The sequence below is a fragment of the Myxine glutinosa genome, chromosome 1 (assembly GCF_964187855.1).
Source record: "Myxine glutinosa chromosome 1, kmMyxGlut1.1, whole genome shotgun sequence".
Lineage (NCBI taxonomy): Eukaryota > Metazoa > Chordata > Myxini > Myxiniformes > Myxinidae > Myxine > Myxine glutinosa.
The window spans coordinates 309,173,173-309,190,327 of record NC_136261.1 but is presented as its reverse complement, the minus strand read 5'-3'; the positions used below and the strand labels follow the sequence as shown (position 1 = coordinate 309,190,327).

The window sequence follows — 17,155 nt, the reverse complement described above, 5'->3', positions numbered from 1 at the left end:
CTTATAGACGCCCCATTAGTGGGATAAGCGAGCACTCCCGGGTTCACCTTCAGAATAATTTCACTACATTCTCCCCGCCGTTAAAACTATACTGCCGCTAGGGACAGGTCGCAAGCAAGCGTCAGCAATAATCGAATGGGGTACGTCAATCCACGTCAGTCGGTCCACCCGTAGCGGTCGGGGCGGCGAACTACCCTGCCAGTTCGTGTCCGGAAACTACCGGGTATGGCGTCCCCAAGCCCGTAGTCCCCCGCGTCGGAATAGCTGCCGGAGGTGGGTGTCGGAGGGGGCACCCCAGAGCCATCAGGCAAGGGAGTAGGCGACGACGGAAGTGACGGCAGTAGTTCCATAGAGGAAGCTTCGGTAGAGTCCATAGACTCGTAGATTGGTTCGTCTATCCCTGTCGTCGACCCCACAAGGGGCGAGATGGCGTACTGAGACAGTAGACTCGCGTCCGTCTGCCGTTATCACACGAGCATGCTCGGGATTAGCCTGGAGTACCCGCACCTTATCAACAAGGGGGTCGTACTTGCTAGCGCGAACCGCTCGTTTGAGATAGGCCGGCCCCGGCTCAGCGAGCCAGCTGTGTAAAGATTGGATACTACCCGAGCTTCTAGGGTGGTGGAACAGTCTTTCGTGAGGAGTCTGGTTGGTGGCTGTACATAGGAGAGCCCGGATCGAGTTTAGAGCCGCAGGTAGCGACCACGCCCATTTATCGAGGCCCCGGCCGAGGGTCCTGAGGCTTAGCATGACGGCCCTCCATATAATCCCATTAAAGCGTTCAATCTGCCCATTTGCCTGGGGCCGGTACGGGATGGTGTAGCTCGAAGCGACATTATTTTGGAGCAAGTAGCCCCTCACCTCCTGAGACAGGAACACCGCACCCCGATCGGTATGCACGTAGGCCGGATACCCAAACATAGAAAACAAATTCTGCAGGCACCGTATAACCGTGGCAGCCGACATATCCCCGCACGTATAAGCAAAGGGGAATCGCGAATACTCATCAACGATAGTGAGCAGATAACGAGAGTTACTCGACACCGGCAGCGGCCCTTTGAAGTCCATCGCCAATCGCTCCCACGGTCTAGTAGCCCTAACCAGCGTCCCCATAGGAGGGTTGTAAAAACACGGTTTGAGCTCCGCACAGATAGTGCAATCACGGCAGATCCGGCGGATGTCCTCAATCGAGTACGGCAGATTACCACTGCGCACAAAATGCGCGAAACGCGCTACCCCGGGATGACACATAGTGCCGAGCAAAGCACGCATTCCTTCCAAAGTTACAACCCCCGCGCAAGTGGCCGGCCTCGATAAGGCGTCGGTGACCAGGTTATCCTTCCCCGGGCGGTATTTGATGGTGTAGCAGAAGTCGGCGAGTTCGATACGCCAGCGAGTGATTTTCTCATTCTTAATGCGTTGAGCATGTAAGGTGTCGTACATGAATGCAACGCTTTGTTGGTCCGTGATGATTTGGAAACACCGCCCGAGCAGGTACGGCCGCCATCGCCGAATCGATTCGACGATCGCGTACGCTTCCTTTTCGACAGACGAATGCCTCCGCTCAGCGGAGGTGAGAGTCAGCGAAAAGAAAGCCACAGGGCATCCCCCTTGGGAGAGAGTCGCCGCTATCGCATGATCCGAGGCATCACTTTCCAAGACGAAAGATGCATTCTCGTCAATTGTCGCTACAGCGATGTCGGCTTTAAGGCCCTCGAAGGCCGCCATGGCGGCCGGGCCCATGGGGAACGTGTCGCAGGCCACGAGGGGGCGGAGCTTCGCGGAGAAATTTTGCACCCACTTTGAATAGTGGGTGAACAGCCCAAGAGCGCGTTTCAGCGAAGCCCGATCGCTAGGCGGAGCCATATCGAGCAAAGGTCGCAGACGCTCCTTATCCGGAGAGACAGAGCCATGGGTCACGGTGTACCCCAGAAGATCTACCGTGCGTAGAGAGTAACGACACTTAGCCTCATTCATGGTTAGGCGATATTTATGCGCGACCTCGAGGAAGCGCTTCAGATTAGCGTCGTGATGCCCCTGGTCATACCCACAAACCGTAAGATTGTCCAGATAGACAAAGACATTGGTCAAGTTCTCCTTCGTAACGAGGTCATCCATAGCCCTCTGAAAACAAGTGACCCCGTTAGTTACCCCAAAAGGGAGTCGAGTGAACTGGTACAACCGTTGACCCGATTCAAAGGCTTTATAGACGCGATCAGCCCTAGAGATGGGGACCTGATGATACGCACTACGCAGATCGAGAGTGCTGTAAACGGAGTACAGGGCCACCTGGCGTACCAGTGCATCCATCCCCGGTAAGGGGTAGGCATCCAGCTGTGTAAAACGATTAATTGTCTGTGAGTAGTCGATTACCATGCGCCGGCGATGGGTCTCACTTCGCACCACTAAGACTTGGGCCCGCCACGGCGACCGACTGGGTTCTATAATACCGTCCTTTAAGAGCTGGGCCGTTTCTTCCGCAATGAATTGCGCGTCTGCGCGAGAGTAGCGCCGCAATTTTACGGCTACAGGGGTACAATCAGTGGTCAGGTTGGGGAACAGCGAGAGAGGCTCCACGTCCATCTGAGCGAGGGCGCACACAGCAAGCGTGTCCGGCCCACCGAAGTCCATTTCCAAACGTCTATGTCGCTTAAGGAAATCGTGTCCTAACAGAACGTCGGCACATAACGCAGGTAATACCATGAGATACACATCTGGGAACGTGCGTCCCTTTATCACAAGTTTCAATCGACATGCCCCTTTTGTGCTCAGCCGAAGTCCTTGGGAGGCCATGAAGATCCGTCGTGTAGTCCCGAGAACCGGCCACCCATGTTGATGCGCTAGTCGTTGATCGATAAAACTATCCGTAGACCCCGTGTTGATTAAGGCTCGCGCAAAAACGCCCTCGACCTTGAGCGGAATGATGGCCTGCGCAAGGCCGGAAGACCCGGCAGGTATTGTGCCGTCCGGGCGAGAAGATCGCGCCTCGCGAGTGGATCCCACACCGGCTGCAGTTTTCCGGTCGTTCGGGCAGCCCGGGGAGGACCCCCTTGTCAAGGGCATAGTTGGCCGCGCTGGAGCAGGAGCATGTAAATCGTAAAAACCACTGTCAGAGGACGTTCCCACGCCGGCTGCAGTTTGCCGGTCGTTCGGGCAGCCCGTGGAGGACCCTCGTGACAAGCGCATAGTTGGCTGTGCTGGAGCAAGTGCGTGTAATTCGTAAGAGCCGCCGTCAGAGGGCGCTTGAGTCCCGTGCAGCGTTCGCTGCGAATCCAGAGGAGTTTGCAAAGCAGTACCTCGTTGCTTGTTTGAGGTGGGCGTCCGGACGCCAGCCAAGGCCGATTGCTCCGCGGCCGGTCGTGGTCGCGCCAGTTGTTTAGACGGCCCGATGTCCCCCACCAAGGACGAGCGTGCAGCCAGGGGCCCACGAGGAGGGGATACTCTCATCAAGGCCGGGCGGGGCGCTCCGCTCGGTGCGCAGTCCGTTGGCTCAGCGATAAGCCCATTCAAGGCCGCGCGGGCTCGCGTACCTCGCGCGGACTTCTTGCAGACCTTCGCGAAATGGCCCTTGGTGGAGCACAGATGGCATATTGCCTCCCGAGCCGGGCATTCTAATCTAGGGTGCTGCCGATTGCCACAGAAATAACACTTCGCGTACCGTTCAAGCCGTGGCCGGGCAGCGGTAGCAGCAGTCAGGCCGGAAGCCGAGTCCGCTTCAGGAGCACCCAGAGACTCGGCCGTGGTCGAGTCCTCCCCCATATCCTCGGCGGTAACCCTCTCCGGTCGCGCAAGTTGAGAAGTCCCTGCCATGACTTGTGGGTGGTCATAAGCGGTAGATTGTTCACGGGCATCCGTAAAGACGTGAGCCAGCCGTAGTGCCTCCGTGAACGTCAGCTCCGCGGTCTCCAGGAGTCGGAGCGTCAAGGCTCCAGAGCTGATTCCAGAGAAGAAAGAATCTCGGAGAAGGTCATCCTGGACTTGCTCGTGTGTCTGTACCTCCTGAGCGCTGTCCGCAAGGAGGTGTCGCAGCTCCTGAGCGTAGCGATCAATCGATTCCGAAGGTTGTTGTCACCGCTGAGAGAGCTGGTGCCGGCCGTACACGGCGCTCCGTTTCTTTATGTCTATTCGCTTTAGCTCGGCCAGAGCTGTAGCGTACGTCTAAAATCGAGCAATGCACCGGTAAACGCGGTGGTGGACTTTCGACTGTAACACGGACAGCTTAGCCGCGGCGGTGGGCTCTGTTTCATACGCTGCGAAATAATTCTCCAGCGTTTTGAGCCAGTGGGTGAACTCCGACCCCGACTCCTCGGCTTGTGCGTCGGCGTCGAGGATCGGTACCATGATCATCTTGGGTTCAGCCATTTCGTAGATATAAATGATATTAAATGTCATGAAAATCAACCACTGACACGACTTGTACGTTGGGTAGGTTTAATATCATTTAGATCTGTGGTAACATCCTGTAAAATACATTCATGCAATAGACATCAGAATCGGAGTATTACATGGGAAATGACCGATATCAATAGGCAAAGCAAGCAAGTCCAGCATATAGGTGCGTACATACCATTCCAAAATCATTGGAATCTCCCGCGATGAAGCTATCTCTGAGGGCCTTTCACTCACTCACCGCAGGCAGGTAGGTGGTCTTTCTGTCTTCTACCGACTCCTCTCCGGCCTTGCTCCCCCAGCTCTTTCTGTGCTCTGTCCCCCAAATATTCCTACAGGTCGCACAAGATCTGCCAGCAACCCTCTGATGGTTAAACTGCCGAAATCTCGGCTCTCTGCTCACCTTCACTCTTTCATTCCTCTTTTCTCCCGCCTGTGGAACAAACTCCCACACTCCCTTCAATCCCTCTCCTCCCTCCAGGTCTTTAAAACAGCTGTTCACCACCATCTCTTATCTTCCCCCATCCATAACCTTGATCTTTTCTACCCCCACTAATTCACCCCAGATCCACCTTGTTTGAAATTCCAACTTCTTTCCTGGAAATCCTGGCAGTGTCCATATGTTTATACCTCTCCCACCCCCCCCCCCCCCCCTTCTCATGCCTCGCCCCCAAAGCCCTCTCCCTCCCACAGATCTCTTGATGTCTCCATGTCTCTCGGTCCCTGCTCTCAAATGTTGTGTTTGTGTCCTTCCCCCTCTCTCCCCATCTTGTCTACCGCTCCCGATGTTATTTGTTTTATGTGTCTGTTTGTCTTTCTGTGTGATTAATGTTCGCTCTTTCACGAGCCTCGATCTTGCATACAAAAAAAAAAAAAAAATTCGAACTACAGGTCTATATGTCACAGTAAGTGTCGCTGGAGTGTCCTTGCGCCGCGGTTGTCCCGGGTCTTATAGACGCCACTTTAGTGGGATAAGCGAGCACTCCCGGGTTCACCTTCAGTATAATTTCACTACAGTAAGTACACCCCATGAAATGTTTTTTAAAATCTTTTTAACATACTGTATGTGGACAAATCAATATTTGATCTTCATTTAAACAGTATCTATAGATAAAGGTGATCTAATTGAATATTGATGCCATTAACAGAGATGTAATTTCCTTCTGTGGAAAAAGTAAGTACACCCTTGGCTCTAATAGGTGGTATTGCCCCCTTTGGCAGAAACAACCTCAAGAAGGCGTTTCTTATAACTGTCTACCAGTCTCTGACATCGACTGGGAGAATTTTTTGCCCACTCCTCCATGCAGAATTCTTTCAGCTGTGCGATGTTTGAGGGGTTTCTTGCATGCACAGCTCGTTTCAAACCCCCCCACAACATCTCGATGGGATTTAGATCCGGCTTTGATTTGGCCATTCCAGAACCCTCCATTTCTTTCTTTTCGGCCATTCCTTTTTGGATTTACTGGTATGTTTAGGGTCATTGTCATGTTGCAAGGTCCACCTTCGGTTTAGCTTCAACTTTCCGACAGATGGCCTCACATTATCCTCAAGCACCCTCTGGTACAATGAAGAATTCATAGTGGATTCTATTATGGTGAGCTGCCCAGGCCCTGATGCAGCAAAGCTGCGCCAAACCATAATATTTCCACCACCATGCTTTACAGTTGGTATCAGGTTCTTGTGGTCAAATGCTGTCTTTGGTTTTCGCCAAACATGTCTTCTGGTACTGTGGCCAAACAGCTCTACCTTTGACTCATCTGTCCAGAGCACATTGTTCCAGAAGTGCTGGTCTTTGCCTAGGTGTTCACTGGCAAACTTTAGTCTTGCCCTGATGTTCTTTCTGGACAGCAAAGGTTTCCTCCTGGCACACCTCCCATGTAGATCAAATTTGTGCAGCCTCTTTCTAATGGTAGACTCATGCACTTTGACATCAACAGTGGCTAGAGCTACCTGTAGGTCCCATGATGACATTCTGGGGTTCTTAGAGACTTCTTTCAGCATCTTGCGGTCTGCTCTCGGGCTGAACTTGCTGGGGCGGCCTGGCCTGAACAAGTTGGCAGTTGTTTGGAATCTTCTCCACTTGTAGATGATCTTCTGGACAGGCGAATGATTGATTTCAAATTGTTTGGAGATCTCTTTAAATCCCTTCCCAGACTCATAGGCATCTATAACCTTCTTTCTGAAGGCCTCAGAGAGCTCTTTTGATCTAGGCATGGTGACGCCGCACACTTCAACAACAAAGAGCATACCAAACTAAATGTCTGAGGTTTAAATAAGACAGGTTCCTCCAAGATCCTCTCTAACGATGTTCTAATTTGCACCTGAGCTGGTGCACCTGATTCTAATTTTAGGTATTTGAAGTAGTGATAAATGTAGTGGTGTACTTACTTTTTCCACATGCGTAATTTGCATTTATGTTTATTTAAATTATACAATTGACTACAAAATGTAAATGTTTCATGATATTTGTTATATTATCTCACCTTTATCTATCCATATTGTTGAAATGAAGATCAAATAGCTGTATGTTGACATATGTTGAAAAAGTCAAAACTTTACATGAGGTGTACTTGTAAACATCACTTTTTCACGTGACTGTACATGCCACGTCATTCAACACACCTCACCGAGACGTAATTCAACACACGTCACCACCACGTTATTAAAAACACCTCACTGCAATGCAATTCAAAACAACCCACCACCATGTTATTAAGAACACCTCACCACCACATTATTCAAATTTATGTTAAAAACATCTCACCATCAAAATAATGTATTGGTAATATTCATGATATTACATTTTTTTTATCAGCAATTGAAGTATAAATTTTAAGTTGAAAAAAAATGTTTGTTTGTTTTTATTGAAAAAAAACCCCCTTAGGAGATGCACACTGGAGAGGTAGGTATATACAGAGTTTGAGGGAGTAGTTCAGTGACAAGACAACACACAGCATAACACACAATATACACAGGCTGCATTCCATCGAGCCTGCAGCTAAGTTCCTTGTACTCTGTGAGTACTTGATGTTTTTTCAAGGAATATGGTTTAGCGTGGCAGAGGATGTTGAGTCTTCAACTGGATTTGGAGGCTAGTTCTTCAATTTTTTGGCCAGTGAGAGTTCATCGGTGATGGTGAGGTCTCTGCTCAGGAGACTGAACACCTTCCAGTGGCTGATGCTGAAATATGTGTTCCGATTTGATGATCTTCCCAAGTAAGATTCATCCAGATTGAAAGGCATGTTTCATTTGTCAGACCAACATCAAAGCGGTTACAGAAAAGCATGTAGTATATGGCTGCTGTCTGCTTGTCAGTGGCATCGGGATACTGTACAACATAATCTGGAGTCATCTTCAAAAAAGGAAGAGAAGGTCATGGAAAACATCAGAGTAGTTTTATGGAAATGGGTGCACAAGACTCGGCTGAAAACTACCTTTGGGCATTTAACCCTCTACTGGGGTAGAGAGGAAATGTATTGACTGCATGATTTAAGGAAGTCAGTCAGGTATAAAGGCAGCCATGTATGCCTCAGCAGCAAGTTTGGAAATTGAATGAAGCAGGATGTGCCGAATGCCGGGGTACATGCAAGTATATTGCACTGACCTCTTACATTTAAGATTTAACCTTACTTTCACATTTAGTGCCACAAATCATTACTGAGTAGAGCAGCAGCTTGTCCAGAATGAATTGACCAGGCTGGAATCCAAACAAATCACTTGTCCTTAACACTGACTTTTGTAATGCGTTGCTGTATGCTGGGCCTGTAACATGATTTCAACCCAGTGTAGTCACCCTATCCCCCCCCCCCCCCCCCTACATTTGATTGATCATGTGATGCCAGAAATGATATGGGAGACAAAATGGTTGTTGGTAATATTTGTGGAACTGAGAGTTAACTTGTCTTGAGGTAATTTTGGAACGGAACTTGTTCAAAAATGATGATTTTCTTCTAGTATTTTTCTGTTTCTTTTCATTTTAAAGTCGATGACTGTCGGGAGCATCGGAAGATGAAGAATTGGCTCGATTGTCTACCATCGATTCATGTTGCATCTGCTGTGGCATTAAATCATGAAATACCATTCTTGGACTACAACTTTCATCTGTCACCCACAGTAAAATAACAAGAACCATGCATCATGCTTCAGTTTTTCTTTTTATCTTTTTGGAAATATCCCGACTCGACTTGATATCGCTTAAATATATGGCATTACCACTTTGAGTCATGCTGTTATTCTTTATTTAGTTTTAAATAATACTAATTCTGTTTTAAATCTGTAATCTTCAGCAACCTTTTATCTTACCTTTTCTCTTACCTTTGGTCTAATTTTATGCATTTTGTTTTGAATTATCTCAGGTACGCATGTGATGGAAGGTTCTGGACGGATGTTGGTCGCTGCCGTAGGGATCAATTCTCAAACGGGCATCATTTTTGCACTGCTTGGAGCTGTTGAAGAGGATGAGGAGAAAGAGAAAGAGGAAAAGAAAAAGGACAAGAAAGGTTAGTTGAGGCTTGTGCTCCATTGCTGATCATTTGACTTGTTTTGGTGCTTAGTTTATTTAAGTGCCATAACCCCCTGGGATATTGAATGCTAAGCAACACGAACATGACGTTTGCACCACTGCAATGTTGCTATTTCTCTGGAATTGATGCCTTAGGCCCTCCAGGACCGACTGTAGAACACCAAGTAATAAAAATAAAGTGAAACTAGAATCCGGGCACTCGGTAGAGCGCATACCTTCGCCGCAGCTACTGTTCTGAACTTGGCATGGGAGTGTATGCGATGTGAAACTTTATGTGAAATGCGATCGATTTTTAAAAATCAGAATTTGAGCAAATCTGTTTCATTCGTCTGTTAATATGCCTCCCCGATTGACAAATCTGCAATTTGAATTTCATTTGAGGTTGAAATGATTGCGGGAGATCGCGTTATAGTGATGACGTCTTGGATGGACATCCTCTTCTTCAGTCGCTCATAACTTTGAGTGAAATACGATCGAGTTAAAAATAGTCAGAATTTGAGCAAATCTGTTTCATTCGTTTGTTAATATGCCTCATCTATTGTCAAATCTGCAATTATAATTTTTTTTGAGGTTGAAATGATCGCGGGAGATCGCGTTATAGTGATGACGTCCTGGATGGACATCTTCTTCTTCAGTCGCTCATAACTTTGAGTGAAATACGATCGAGTTAAAAATAGTCAGAATTTGAGCAAATCTGTTTCCCAAAATCTAATCAAATGTGTCCCGTATAATAACCAATCATCCCACCAAATTTCATGCAATTCGGTTGAATACTTTTTGAGTTATGCGATTAACATACACACACACAGACATACAAATAAATACACAGCGATCAAAACATAACCTTCCGCTTTTGCGAAGGTAATAACAAGTGTTACTAACAGGCCATTCCCAGTCGTACGTCGCGCAGCGTGATCATTTCCCGCTAGTATTTCTGTTGCTGAGTAACCAGAGCTCTCCTTGCACTGATGTGCCTGCAGCTGGGCTTAATCCTGAGCTAAATATGCCTCCCTTGCATGTCAGCAAGTGGAACATTTGTGTTGTGAAGGGTTTCCCATTTCCTGGCCAGAAGCTGCTCATTTGATCTTCTTTAGAATTGTGAATTGCCCATGATTATTGGGTTTTTATCTTCACTTTGTCATTTCCAAAGAGTCATAATTGTTATTCCTAAAACACATGCCTATGATTTTAGCATACCAGTGTGAGCAGATTTTGTTGTAACAATTTTCCTTCACCATTTCATCATGCATTGCTCATCATCTGGTTATATTGGTTTGCATGTGTGCATGCATGTTTTCTTTCCACAAAGTTGTTAGATGGTATCAATGTATTCTTCTTCATCATTTTATTTTTTTTCACCATGTAATTGACTACATTGTAAACTTCCCTCTCTTCCAAGGTTTCTGAAGAGATGTCTGAACCTGTCATTTTTTGTGCTCTCTAAAATTTTACTGAAGCAAATGCAGTTTTGCAACGGAGGTAGTTTGGGAAATTGCTTGTTTTCTGAGAGGAAAGACTCCATGGTTTGATTGGTCAAATTGGTTTCCCTTTATTCTGTAAATTGTAATTCATATGTTAAAGCAAATTGTCCTGTTTGATGCAGCAGTCATGGAGTATTTGGGCAAATAATATATTTAGCCCATCTCACGGTTTGTACCCCGGTTTAGAATAGGTACACCGTATCCCTGCGCATCGTAAGAGGCGACCAAGGGTTGGCATCAGGAAGGGCATCCGGCCATAAAACATTGCCTCAAACAGGGAACCATGATTGTCATGGGGCCCGCAAGGCTAACCCCCGCTCTAGCGGGGAAAATGGCCTTAAAACGATCATTCATATATATTTTTTCCCCGGGAGCAGGAGATAGGGTTTTGCTGTCGCTGTATGTCTGTCTGCCTGTCTGTCCGTCTGTCCAGGCCATAACCTTTTTCTATTTGAGCTTTTGTCATCAAATTTTCAACAAACCTTTATCTATCTATAATTCCAGTAATCTCTGTGTGTTTGTTTGTTTGTCTGTGACCGCTGTTTCTCGACAACCACGGGTCCGATATACTTTAAACTTGCCAGGTATATTGCTGGGGACCCGAGGATGTGCCTTTTCAAGGTTTCATATTAATCGGACAATTACTTACCGAGCTATGTCCAAAAAACGATTCAACCAATCAGAGAGCAGCGAGCTATCGCGTGTGCCGAACGTGGCGAACACACTCTGCCTCGGATGGCACATTTGAGAGCGTATTCATTTATTTCCCGTCGGCAAACTATGTTGGCGCTATGTTGGCGTTAAACGATGTTTTAAAACTAATTAAAACCCCGGGGGGATTGTCACTGTACTCGCAAGCCGTTCGCCGTTCGCTTTGGCGTTGCGAATGGACCAAAACATTTCATGAACCAAACCATTTCATGTAAAGCGTTCGCCGTTCGCTTTGGCGTTGCGAATGGACCAAAACATTTCATGGACCAAACCATTTCATGTAAATAGAGGGGGGGATATAATTTTAGATATAGATATAGTACGGGCATGCCCTAGTTATTAGAATAGAGAGAAAATAATTAAAAATTGGGTGAAAATGTGAAAGGGCATATTCATATTGACTATAAATAGCCCTCATTAGCCCTGCCACAGCAAGTAAAACATGAGAAACACTTTTTTATCGCTTCCGTGTTGCTTTTTTTATTTCCCATTTTGTGTGTCTGTCTAGGCCATAACATTTTTACCAATTTAACTTTTATCATAAAATGTATCATTTTTTTAGGTAGTAGGTTCATTTGGTCAGAGGTAGTCGTACCAGGGTAGTAGTACCCTTCTGACTTAGGAGTGTTAAAGTGGTGCCCAGAACCATCTTACACTCTGTGTCAGGATTGCTGGTGTTGCTTTCTGTCTCACTCAAACTACAGCTACTGGGCTAGCTTCAACCTTCCTTTCTTGTAAACAAACATCATACACTTTTCATCATACACTTTCCTTCTCTTTTATTTTAGGTCTGGCCTTGATGAGTGCTATATAGTCTGTGACTGGAGCGTTCAACATAAAAAATAAATAAATAGATAAAATCTTCAACAAAACTTTATTATGAGACTATGGAGAACACATATTAATATAATGTACAACTGTTTTTTTTTTTGTAATTCTGTTGGAGTAGTAGTTTTGTTTTATCTTTTTTGTTTAGTTTAGTTTGAGTTTTGCAGACGTGGATGGTCTTTGCATTTTGAGATGCTTTCTAGTTTCATATTATTCTTGGAATGTGATATATTATTGACACACTATTCTAGTAAATGGACAGATGACAGGATTTCGATGATTAATTTGGTCTGCTGACATATCATAATTTGAGATGTGGCTATGCTGTGGATGTAGTATCCTTGTAAATCAGTCTAGGAATTTAGAGGTAGCCAGGTTGCCAGCATGTCTTGGTCTACTTGTCTGTTAGGTGCAACGTGGGATGTTTTGCTCCCACCAGCAATGCTTCATTGATGGGACGGACGCCTGTCTTCATGTCCTTCCGAGTTACTGTGTACTCATTAATCCTTAATTCCCAGCCTACATATGGTGAATGCTTGTCTGTTCAGGAATCAAACCCACATTAGACAGCTCAAATGTTAGTGCTAAGCTATCTTGCTAGCTTGGTGTTGGCTTAACGTTCAAGGTGGCTGGCTTCAGATCTTGGAGTCTTGAGTTTGACTCCCTGTCCTGTCGTGGGTTGACCCATCCTGCCATCCTTCCGAGGTCAGCAAAATGAGAAGGTCAGCTTACTGGAACCAGGGGCACTACATCAGTGGTACAGCCGCACTCCCAGCAATGATGCAAGCTATCTCAGCCAAAGGCTGCATACGAAATCATAATGGCTATCCTGCTAACCCAAACCCAAGACAATGCCACAACTAAAATTGTGAACACTAGGGCATGCCCGTACTATATATATATCTAAAATTATATCCCCCCCCTCTATTTACATGAAATGGTTTGGTTCATGAAATGTTTTGGTCCATTCGCAACGCCAAAGCGAACGGCGAACGCTTTACATGAAATGGTTTGGTTCATGAAATGTTTTGGTCCATTCGCAACGCCAAAGCGAACGGCGAACGGCTTGCGAGTACAGTGACAATCCCCCCCCCCCCCCCCTCTATTTACATGAAATGGTTTTAATTAGTTTTAAAACATAGTTTAACGCCAACATAGCGGCAACATAGTTTGCCAATGTGAAATAAATGAATACGCTCTCAAATGTGCCGTCCGAGGCAGAGTGTGTTCGCCACGTTCGGCACACGCGATAGCTCGCTGCTCTCTGATTGGTTGAATCGTTTTTTGGACATAGCTCGGTAACTACTTCTGCGATTAATTTAAAACCTTGAAAAGGCACATCCTCGGGTCCCCAGCAATATACCTGGCAAGTTTCAAGTATATCGGACCCGTGGTTGTCGAGAAACAGCGGTCACAGACAAACAAACACACACACAGACACACACACACACACACACAGACACACACACACACACACACAGAGATTGCTGGAATTATAGATAGATGACCACATTATGCTGTATGATACCACGCCTTTCCAGGAGGAGATTCCATAAGGTTGCAAAAGTGTCGCTGAGCAGGTGTATACTCTTTGGATGTAACCAGGAATTAGTTAATGAATCATTTTGTACTACCTTTAGATACGGAAGCTAGTGATGTGAAGACAAATGCCAATATATGTACAATATATGTACAATGAGGGCAATGCCAATTAGCTGTTTACTTTGGGAAAGAAGGTCCTGTGCCTCACACTTCTGCTAAGAAATACCACACAAGTCTTGGTAGCCTTGAATTCTAGCACTATCAGCAAGTAATTAGGGATAGATGGAGCAGATACCTACTGGTCTCAGGGGCGAAAAACTCTCGTGCAAGACCGAGTCATCTGTAAAGTTGTACGATGATTTCACAGGGAGATCAGAGCTCAAGATTGGTCCCAGATGCTGACGACAAACTGCAAAGATGGATTTGGGAGTGATGTGAGATGATGAATATTTAATCCACTGTCTTGTAATCAAGCTGTATCCAACATGATCACAGTCAAAAAGGTTGACGTGCATTCCATAGAGATGTTACCATTTTTCCGGCGAATTAGAATGACGGCAAGTCCTGAAAGATCTGATTTCAAGTGATCCTGCGGTTTGTCATGTGCTCACGCAAGGATGGATGTTTAATAGACTTATGTAACCATGTTCCAATCTGTCAGATTCAATTTCCAGATGAAGTAGCCAAGCAACTTGCTAGTATTTCATTATTGCATGTTTGCTTAGAAAGTAGAAAAAGTTTGACTGGAAAAGTGGAATTGTTGTGGGGAGAAGCTGATATGTTTATTAGTTTATTTTCAATGGTGAGCCAAGACTGCATATAGAATGAATGAATGAATCACATGGTAGACAAAGATATGGGGAGACGTCGGTGTACTTTAGCATGAAATCTCCGATGTACTGGTCATACTCTGTGATGCAGAGCGTTGGTTCTGCTGAAGGGGTTTCTTGGCCTGTGGCCATGCTGGGCGGTTTGCTATCCCTCTCCCAGCAGCAGTACGTGGGCCAGGAATTTGGAATTTGGCCAGGGTGCCGGCAATAGCTGACCTACGTACTCTTCGTGAAGGGCACCGTGGGATATTTAACGTCCACCAACTTATGCCGGCAGATGGGATGCCCAGTTTAAAGTCTATCTGAGGGACGGGGCACACACATTAATGAATCGCCCGGCCTGTGAATCACTGGGCTGACAGTTTATAGCTGGGTCGGGATTTGAACCAAGGCTAGAACGATTAATAGGCGAGTTTGCATACCTCCAGAGTCTAGGCCTTCCTTCCATTCCCTTTAATTTCAAACTGATTAACTCCATGAATGCCCTTTGTGTAACCTGTGGAAGCAATAATCAAGGTTAAAAGTCCCGGTTACACTGATGGATTTTTAATTCCAGTAATGTGTACTGTGAAGATCATTTCACAAGCAGCCCAATGTAGTCTTCATGTTTTTCAGCAGCTGCAATTAATAGGACTCGAAACATTTTTCATTACCTTTCTTGGACATTTCTGTCAGTCCATCACTATCGTCCTCCACTATTTGCCTGTTGGTTGAACTCATTCCAAAGATATGTTTGCACTTCATCAACCTAATTGGGTTGAAATCTTCCCAATCACATCCACAAAACGATAAATTTGCTGGTTATAATTAAAATAACGATAATCTACAAAAGTGCTCTAACATCCTGACATTAGGAACACCAAGTTTATCTAGTTATAGCAGCACCCATCAGGGAATTCTGTAATGATGTGAGTTTTATTTCTTTAATAAATTGCATTCCAAATGTAATAATTTGATAATTATAAACCACCTCTAATCCCTTTTTATGACGAAGTCACAGAGTAGCAGTTGTGCAAAACAGGCCAAAGTAACTTGCTCTTCCTCACTATGCGATGCAACGTTGAACGAGCATTAAAGAAAGGTTGAATATGGTGAAAAAGGTTTAAATTGAGCACCTACTTTCAATTGCGGTCCATTTTCTGTTTCTCCAGAAGTTCAGTGATCTGACACATTTGACCAATATGAAGGCGATCCTGTTAAATTTGAGATGTTGAAAAGACATTGAATTAAAGTTCAGTCCATATTTATCCATATTTATAATTTTATAATTTATAACATATTTATAATATATATTGTTGCGGACCACAGCGCCGGCATTTCCCCTTTACCAAGGGGGGATTAGTCCGCTTGTCTTTGACTAGCCGATGGGACCCGGGACCTGGGACCTATGACGTCCCTCCCGGACAGCGTGAAGTAGGGTCGTAGGACTAATCACGAATACCTAAGTACTCGCGCCGCCCAGAAACGAGGAAATAAGCCCTGCCCGAATCATGGGTGTTGGTGCATACGCCGAGTGGTAGCGAACCCGTGACCCGAGCCGTTGTCAATGACTAAACCCGATCCAAGCGGTTCGTAATCGTGCCACGCTTACCCAATGGAGGAAATCACTGAAACGGTCGAATTTGGAAGAAAGGAATAACACGATTTATTTACACTGTGGACAATAAGAAGAAGAGTGAGAAAACACAGTGCAGCCTTAAACAGTCTTATACTTATCCCCTGACAAACGGGCCCGTTCACACACAGACACTCACACGGGGATTGCAGATGAACAGGTCAGCATGTCCAGGGATGGCGTCCAGGCAGCTTGCTCTCCAGTCCCCAACTCGCACCGCGAAGCAGATGAAACAGACGGCAGGAGCTCTCCGCGTGTCGTTTTCGCGCACGGGGTTATTACAGGGCGAACGGTAGGGCTGGCTTTGGCGGTTACACTTGCGGCTGCGGCCGCGTACGTAACAAGCGAATAGTACAGTATGCGCTCACAATGCGCTTTTCAATTAAGGGCTCTCGACACTGTCGTGTGCACGCCGGTCCTCTGCATCCTCTAACCAGTGCTTGGCTTCAGCCCTCTCAATACAGTTCTCTTGCACAAGTTCTCACAAGCGCCTCTCCCTTCTCAACTCAGAGCTGCGAACTCATGAGCGCCTCTCCCTTCTCATAACTGAGGTGGGGGCCTTGCGCCAAGGGTTTTATTGCCACGCCCTTGGAACCCTCTGGAACGTACTAGACGCGTCTTGCCACGCCCTATCACGCCATGCACTCGGAGCCCTTGTTGGCTGATGGCTCTTACCGTCACCGCCTCTGACGTGCTCCTCGACTCTGCCACACCCGGACCCCGCACTCCTCCCTCTTTCCAGGCCTACCTCGTGGTACCCGACTAGTTTTGAGCAAACCAAGGGCAGCGAACGCTGCTGGCAGCCAAAGCGTAACAAACTTGAGGGATGCCAAATGGGGCGCGGGATCGAGTTTGCTCATGATGTAATTGGAGGGTGGCCGCAAAATGAAAAGGACCTCAGCTCATTTCTTTACACAACGCAGATATCACTAGGGAAATGGCCTACTCTTACACATACTATGACATAACTAATACTCTACGTGGGCCTACGTGTTGCTTGTGGACTAACTATGGGGGGGGGGGGGGGGGGGCAAACCGTTAACCTTTAATGATGTTATATGTACAATCTCAAAACCTCAACACTGCCCCCCTCCTTCGCCAGGCTCGTCCCGAGCCGAACCCACACAAGTCAGCAAGACCGGTTTCGAGCAAGGGTCAGGACTACTTGTTAAGTTACGTGTGACACTTAGATGTGGTTCCCCTCTACATTTAACCTAACACCCTGTGTGTGACAGTT

General features: G+C 46.4%; 1 protein-coding gene across 8 annotated transcripts in view; it reads left to right on the top strand.

Annotated features, from left to right (window-relative positions):
- Window positions 1-17,155, top strand: part of LOC137439901 (plasma membrane calcium-transporting ATPase 3) — a 480,661-nt gene that overhangs the window by 245,937 nt on the left and 217,569 nt on the right. For all 8 annotated transcript variants that reach the window (XM_078768504.1, XM_078768497.1, XM_078768519.1 and 5 more), the window contains exon 6: window positions 8,745-8,888. In XM_078768504.1, the coding sequence (XP_078624630.1) occupies window positions 8,745-8,888 (144 nt within the window). The remainder of the gene's footprint in view (window positions 1-8,744; window positions 8,889-17,155) is intronic.